This window comes from Paralichthys olivaceus, chromosome 12 (assembly GCF_024713975.1).
Source record: "Paralichthys olivaceus isolate ysfri-2021 chromosome 12, ASM2471397v2, whole genome shotgun sequence".
Taxonomy (NCBI): Eukaryota; Metazoa; Chordata; class Actinopteri; order Pleuronectiformes; family Paralichthyidae; genus Paralichthys; species Paralichthys olivaceus.
In genome coordinates this window covers 19,292,718-19,300,967 of record NC_091104.1, presented here as the reverse complement: position 1 = coordinate 19,300,967, position 8,250 = coordinate 19,292,718, and the positions used below count along the sequence as shown (strand labels likewise).

General features: G+C 39.6%; 1 protein-coding gene across 1 annotated transcript; it reads right to left on the bottom strand.

Moving 5' to 3' along the window:
- On the bottom strand, nucleotides 1-7,517 carry syf2 (SYF2 pre-mRNA-splicing factor). Its single transcript, XM_020084629.2, has 7 exons — nucleotides 7,410-7,517; nucleotides 6,972-7,070; nucleotides 6,697-6,822; nucleotides 6,381-6,498; nucleotides 4,673-4,763; nucleotides 3,969-4,067; nucleotides 1-358 (listed from the first exon to the last, which is right to left on the bottom strand). Exons 1-7 carry the CDS (start codon nucleotides 7,425-7,427, stop codon nucleotides 193-195), a joined length of 717 nt encoding a protein of 238 aa, XP_019940188.1. The 5' UTR covers nucleotides 7,428-7,517; the 3' UTR covers nucleotides 1-192.
- Nucleotides 7,518-8,250: the final 733 nt, after the last annotated feature.

The following is an 8,250-nucleotide window of genomic DNA, read 5'->3' as shown; positions in this document are numbered from 1 at the left end:
TAATTGCAAGTGGTTTATTTAAAAATAAGGATGGGAACATGAGCATGTGTTGTTTAAACATCTAATACTGTACAAAGGAACACCAAACATTACATATCACACAGATGACCGAGTTATCTTTCATTAAAAAGATGTTTGAGAGCAGAGATTAGAAAAAGAAAAAACGGAACCAGCTAAAATCCTCTGAGGTGACTAGACAGCCGTGCCTCTCTCCAGGTTTTGTTTGATCTCCGCTGTGTATTTGCCGTAGAAACGCTCCGCCTTCTTGTTGAACTTGGCGTTCCTCTCGTTGATGTAGTCGATATCTGCGTCGTCGTTGTAGGCCCTGCGCCGGCTGTACTTGGCCCGCTTCTCGATCCTGACAATCGCAAATAAAAGTGGCTTAGGGAGGATTTCACAAACCAGTATGACCGCTCTCCATGACACATCCATTAACAATAATTGGCTACAGGCAATAATTTGGCAGTGTGCGTTTAAATTTGGCTGAGGAGAGTGGCGATGGAAAACGAAACACACACACACTCAAGAGGAAAATACAGTCAATTTGTGAGCTCCCAGTCTTGATTCACTGTGTCTTCAAAGCATTGTTGTGCGTCATACTCTGGAAACTCAATCCTTGTCTAATGCCCCACAGTCGCATCTCTAACACAAGCCTGAGACTGTCTCAAATATAGAACAGCTCGGGGAAAGAGCAGGGTAATAAAACGTGAAAGAAAAGTCTGTAGCAAAGACAAAAAAACTTAACAAAGAACCAGTGGAAGACCTGAATGGTTTGAGGTAACAGTTAAATGTGAGGGACACCAGAGATATGTATGATCTCTGTGTTGTGACTATTATGTGGACGACCATAGACCCATGCCCACATACCAAAATACTTGTGGTAACCACAGCAACATTTGTTATTGATCTTAGTCAATAATAACACACTTGAAAACACATTACATGACCACTCACGTACACTGGTCAAGTGTGTGCAGGTGTACAATGGAAGCAGATTGTCTATTTGCTCTTGGTTGCAGAAAATACTAGAAATGAGGACCAGGAAGTGCAACAGACCAAGGCCGTGCATGTCTTTTCTTGGACTGATGACGAGGTGGAACTGTTAATGGGAGGGTTAGCAACAGTTTGCAAACTCAATCAGGAAGCAAACGTGTGCGCCCGCGTCATTGGTTCCAAATGTTTCCCTTTCTGCCTGTACAGACGAAAAATGCAGCCCCAGGGTTTTCAAACTAAAACAGAGCCAGCAGCGTTTACGAAAGTTTCATGGGCTCCAAAAAATTGGAACTAAGGAGGAAAGCAGCAAAAGTTATGATCTTTAAAACTGAGCCATAGGATTGTTGACGTAGTCTTTGTCCCGACCTGGGGCCACATTCAAACATTCTGAGAATATCCTAAGAAAGCCCCTAACTTTAATAACCATAAAATGAACAGTGAAATCAATTGGACTAATAATAGAATTGAGTCTCTATTGAGACATGGTGTAATTATAAATAGTCTATTTTATGTAATGGATATCTGGTGAACACACTGTAAGGCTAACATTACACGTCGCCTACAAAATGTTTTAAAACACAGCCCTGCTTGTGCACCTATTCACATACTGATAGTTCTTATATGTGTATTTACCACGTTGCTGATTTCAGAACTTTATCTATTTTATATTAACCGAGATAGAATGGCTCAGCATTCATGAATTTCTGTGATTGCTGGCCAGTCTATAGAAGTAGTAGCAGCAGCCATGGTTCACACATGTATCCATCAGAAAACCATGAACGAGTATGAAAGGTAGCTGTGTCTTGCAGTCTATATGTTTTTACATAAATTGAATTGATCTCTGTCCACATGAGCTTTTTAGATATCAGTAATAGTCACTGTCTAAACCGACGCACATGAAAACGTCTATCACATGACCGTTTACATACACTGGGCATGTGTGTGCTGGTATAAACAGATAGCAGATTCTCTATTCGGCAGTTGGTTGCTTAGTTACAACAAATAGTTTGAACGAGAAACAACAATGTGAAAAAGTACGACAAGGGATTTGTTGGAGGTGGAGCTGTCACCAACAGAAGTGTTATTTCAACATTTCCAAACTGTTTTCCATTTCAGGCGTTTGAAAACGTCACAGTAGTGACGGCCAGTGTAAACATAGCAACAGTGATGCATTTTAAAACTAAAACATGGCAGTGTTATTGAAGCCTACGTCAGGAGGAGACTGCAGCACACACAGGTTAGCTTTATACCATTAATTTAAACTGAATGCAGAGAAGTTTTTGGTTTTCTCTTCTGCTTTAACATTCAATATGTAACTCTCACTGCTAGGGGTCTTTTAAACAAGACCTCGTCTGATGTTATGAAGCAGTGTGGGATCATGGGAGAGATTATACTTTGAGAAACTCTTATTCTCTTTGAAAACCTCGTCATTACAAGGATCTAGTCATAACCGTGACGACAAACTCTTAGAAAACGGCATAATTATTAGACTTTTCTCGTAATTTCAAAAGAGTGACTCTTTGTAGTAGGAAGCTTAGTAAATATGGCCCCAGGAGAGTGGGGTGTTTATGATGGTCCACCACAATGTTCCGATGATGATGAACTGCATCAGGGATTTCTGCAGCTTAATTTGTCTCTGGTTCACACATCATACCCCTCCTCTTCCAAATTGACAAAGACGTCATAAACTCACGCTTTTCACACAGAAATTATTACAACTGAAATAGTCTCATATTCCATCTTCACACTACATTTGTGGTATGACAGTTTCAGAAGAAGGTGTGGCTAATCCAATCCAATTGTAATGAGCAAGATTTTCCCAAACCGTGGTCTCTCACACACACACACACACACACACACACACACACACACACACACACACACACACACACACACACACACACACACACACACACACACACACACACACACACACAGTCTCTGTAGTATGTTATAGAAAAGCCTCAGTATTTTTCTGTGGATACCCCACATGACAAAAACCTACATTTTTGATTTAAAATATTTATCGTGACTTTATTGGTAAAAAAAAAAAAAAATTAAATAATTAGATTTTCTAATTATCGGCTGTGCACTTGATCAAATCACATTAATAAAAACTTAAGTTGTTTAGATATAATTTACCAATATTCTAGGATACAGCTATTTCTCTATCGTACTTTATTTGGCCATTAGTCCAAAGCTGTTATTATCATGATCATTTTTCACAAAAATATCAGTGAATAGTTAAAGCTAAAAATGGATAAAACAATGTATTTAATGAGAAGATAGATGATTCATTTAAAAAAATATATTTTCCAATGCACTTTCTTGGAGAGACACTTTTGTTTGTGTGAAAAATAAAAAAATGAAGCTACGGTCATAAGAATTCAGCCCCATACATGAAAACTCATTGTCATGGATATACATTTCTCATCATTCATTTCCTGATTATTAATTCTAAATTGTCTTTCTGGTCATTAAGAGCATAAATCTTATATGAATAATTACAGGATTATAAAAACCTGTATTTTCACAAAGTCTTTGTGATTTCTCTCGGTTCCTATTTTGCTCAGTGTTTTTTTTCTTAGTGCTCTACTGAGCCCTGGATTTGTGTGTGTGCTTGTGTGTATGTATGTGCTTGGGGCGAGGGAGTTGTTTTCATGTGAAGCTCTTTGTTTTACCTTTTTGTATGAAAATTGCTATATAAATGAAGCATGATGATAAAATGAGCAATCCCTTAGGACCATTGATAAAAAAACCAGGTTGTGCTGTACCTCACACTTTGATGGATTTGGGTTTAGCCTGTGCTTTAAGTGCTGTAGGGAAATTGTGAAATTCTGTTTTTGTGACTCTTTGTTATTTCTTAGTGGTAAAAAGAGGTTAAATGGCACTGAATGAAGTTTTTAATGGACACACAGACTAAATTAAAAGGGTCATGGCATCATCACTCTACTGTGCGTCTGAGTGTGACTTACTGTTTCTCTACATCTTCCACCATGCGATCAATTCCGTCCTTTGAGGGGACGTGAGTGCCGTGGATCAGGCTGTTGGACGTGGGGTAAAAGTCTGCACCACTGTGAAGCACCAGCAAATAAATTAGAAATCCATTACCACAGATAATCACCATTTTAACATACTTAAACTGACTTCTCTATTCCATCATTGTGATTACGGTCATTCTACTGAGGGAAAATGCTGTGGCTGTAGGGCAAAATGTGTTAGTGCATCATTCACAGTTCTGCATGTGGCAGCCTTTAAGGGTGGAAAACCTGCAGGCACTGATCTTATCTCTGACCTTAGCATGTGTGCCCCTCCTACATCTTAGATTACTTGGGGGGCGTGCATATATCAACAATAACCCCAGGGCATATGAGGGGGTACGTTATTAAACATATACAAAATGCTTTGTGCACATGTGACGGCTAAATGCTAAGATGATTACGCAAAGCAAATTGTTACAATTCATTTTACTTGACTAGCAATGTCACAGTTACGGTCTTAATAACAGAGATGTCTTCACGCATAATTTTTATGACCCTGTTAGTGGACTGCACAATGATCTTTTCATGCCAGAGGGCGTCTCATCCCATGCTGAGGTATCTTAGTATCTGGAGAAACTATTAAAAGACAGATGGAGGACTGTCACAGTGCAGGAAGAGCGGACAGAGATTCAACTCACCTCTCATCTCGCTGTTTCTCGTAGCTTTCAAAGTCTGGTCGGATCTGTTTGGTGAGCCGCTGGTACTGTCTGAACTGGGCCTCAGCATAACCTGCAGTCCATTGTGTGAGAAGGAGAGAGAAAAAATTTGACTGAGTTATAATTACCGGAACTAACAGCAAGCAGGCGCAAAGCTCAGCAACAACCTGTGGCCGATTGAGAAGAGACAAAGAGACGGTTCTCCTTTCTTCCTCTCTCTCTCTCTCTCTCTCTCTCTCTCTCTCTAGAAGACCCTCTGGTGGTAACTTTTTCCTCCAGAGGTTTTGATGCAATGCAACATATGGCAGCCATATTCAGGAGACATGGTGGGCATTTAGTTTTTTTCTTTAACAGTAGATTAAATTGGAAGCAATTTCAAAAGATTAATATCCCATGGAATCCTTGTTACCTCAGCCAAGGAGGTTATATCTTCACCCCATCCCTTTGTTGGTCTCTCAGGGAGATTACGCATATGCTACGGAGTGGAATTCAACAAAACTTGAAGAATTAGAAACGGGCCAAGAAGAAACCTATGAAATTTTGGTGTAGAGTCGGATGAAGGGGCAGTGCCGGGATTTTCCCCCCATTTTCTTCAACACTGGGAGAGAGAACGTTCAACATTTTACATAATGATAAATCTTTAACATAATAATAAATAAATCTTGACAAAGTAGATATGTAGAGGACTGATATGTATAACTTTGCACTAACACATATACATTGGACACAACAACAAAAACACTGCTCTTTCAATGGGGAGACGGCACGGTTTGCCGAACTGCACTGTGGTTCTGTAACATTGCGTTGCTCGCGCTGTGTATGGCAGAAGTTCACCAGATCTCAACCTTTCATGTAGCAGTGGAAGCACCAGCCAATCAAATTATGTTCAAGCAAATACACATGTGCAGTTGCTCGCAAATCAAATCACAAAAATGTGAATGCAGAGCCAGCTGGCCAACCCGGTGTGTTTTCATCTGGTTATTGATTTTATTTGCTGGCACTTTTCTTTAGCATTGTATTGGTAGCTAGCATGGTACACTAGCTTGAAAGCCGGCTATGTGTCCCCTGAGCACGAAAAGCCGGCAACAAGCTTCGGCACGGCCCACATCAAGCGTTAACGCAACACATACATGCAAGTCCATCGTGGACCTTGGTGGAGTTATGTGCTTTTACGGGGGCCATTCTGGTTTGCAACTGAAACTGCAGATGTTAAGGACTTAAGCAGAACCATCTTCAGTAGCAACATTTCTCTGTGTGATAAAAGGGTGGAAAACTACCAGACCACCAATCACATGCGACAGAACATTAGACAAATATAGAAGTAGAATCAGGGTTCATCACTTTCCTCAAAAGTAAATTGTGTTGAATTACAATTTACTAAATAAATAGTCCGAGGTTCTGTGGCGTGACATGGGTCTTACTCATCGTCTTAAAAACAGCTGTTTAATTTAATGCCCATTTGCCCTAAAAGAAATTCCAATGAATTAAGTAATGAATGCCAATCATATTAAGTGTGAAAGGGACAGAAATTTGTAATTAGCTTAGATTTCATAAAAAAAAGGTTTAATTGGTTTTAGTCTCTACTTTTGAGATTTAACTGATTCACAGAGCTATTTATTTGTTGAAGCGAACAAGAAACCGCTGACAGCGTGTTAAAAAGTCCAAGTCTGTGTTCTTCACAACCACCAACCTGCAAATCCTGTATCTGGGTTCTTCTTCTTCTTCTTCCTCTCCCAGCGCTCTGCATCATCAGCAGTGATGTCCAGCAGTTTCACTCTGTGATAGTCCTCCCCTTTCTCAGCACATTCCTGAGAGCCATACAGAATATTTTTTAATGGAAAACTCAATTGGACTAAATTAATATTAACTGAAAAAACCCCATCCTGGCCTGTTGTTGTTTCCACTGTTATTCCAGCTGATCAACATGAAACAATCCTGACAGTTTGTTCAACAACACTGGTGAATATCCAGAGCACCATCAACTAGCACAATATACACTTCAATACCTTTTTCTTTAGATCTTCAGCGAGCTCCCACTCGTGTCGAGCTTTCTTAGCTTCCCAGTTGGAAGGGAGCTTCTGTCTCTTGTCCTCCTCCACAACCTCCTGGTGGTTCAGTTTCCGTGCTTCGTTCTACAGAGGAAAACAACACCTGTGGTCAACATGTGTACAATCAGCTGAGTGAAGGTGGATCTGCAGATCACCCGGACATGACTGTTTATTTCTGAAGGTGACACTAAACTATCATCAGTGCTTTAACCGTACACATGTAAACACCTCACCCGTTTGAAATGCAACTCCCGAAATTTCCGCAGCCTCTCTTCTCTCTTCTGAGCCGCAGGAGTTTCGGACTGTTCCTCGTCGGTGGCTGTAGCAGTTACCTGAACAAAAACAAAGCTACTGTTATCTTTGGAAAACATATTATATTAGACGTAAATGAATAATTACTTATTGCAAACAACACAGTCGAAAACACCAGGCGGAAGTAGCGTGTAACAGCGACAGTAAGGAAAGAGCAGCGACGAGCTAACGTAGCTAAGTAGCAGAGGCTAAGCTCGGTTAGCTTAAGACAACAAGTAAACAACAAGTGTGGCACAGAAACACAACCTCGGCTGGTGGGGTTAATTTAACCCGCTCTAGAGTCAATTATATTTGTCTGTTGAACTCCGTCACAACATTAAAACAAAGGAGTAATATGAAATGAAAAGGAAACTACGAACCGTACTGCAGGACGCCATTGTTGCGCTACAGATGCTAAGCGATAGGAACAAGACAGGAAGTGAGACGTCATCACCGGATATTGAATCGACTATAAACGTTAATATTTTATAGTTTGGTCAGAAAATATTTAAATAAATCTTAATCACTGTACAGACCCAGAGAAAAAAATCTTTATTATCTTTTATGAATATTATTTGAGAGTGAGTTTTAACATTTCATATACAATCTATGGTTTTAACATAAGTTAAATGATGTGACCGTGTTTCTTTCACATGAAATAAATATTTTATTTTCACACGGTGGATAAAACTGTAGTTGTGCTTGCTTTGTATGCCATCCTGAAATGCATACAAAACATATCTATATTAAATCTTCATATTATTTAAAGTTATTCATCATATATTTATCACTCATCTTATATATAAGGTCTAACATTTGATAAATACTTTTGTAAAGTTCAGAAAGAAATAAAAAATACATTGGAGATAACCGTATTTATATGTCTGACAGATGCAGATGTTTTTAACTTATTTTGCATTTTGAAGCTCCATGAACTGGTGAAGAAAATAAGTTCCAGAGGGATTCACACATGAATAAAAGTAAGAAAAGGTTATTTCTGTAAATACAGTTGAAATAGGCTTATTAATCAGTAATGGATGCAGAGGAAGGTGGAGTGTAGTGTGTGTGTGTTTGTGTCAGTGTGTTTGTGTGTGTGTGTGTGTGCCTGTGTGTGTGCGTGTGTGTGAGAGAGAAACGAAGCCACTTAAATGTGCTAAGGTTCAGTTCACTCAGGTGTTTCCTGAGACAGGAAACTAAACCAGGCTGCAGGCGGAGGAGGAG

Bases quoted from the DNA above. Each gene is read 5' to 3' on its own strand.
- syf2 (XM_020084629.2), bottom strand. The intron at 6,499-6,696 runs GTATTGAAGTGT...TATGGCTCTCAG, and splicing joins CTGAAGATCTAAAGAAAAAG to GAATGTGCTGAGAAAGGGGA. The intron at 359-3,968 runs GTAAGTCACACT...TGCGATTGTCAG, and splicing joins GTGGAAGATGTAGAGAAACA to GATCGAGAAGCGGGCCAAGT.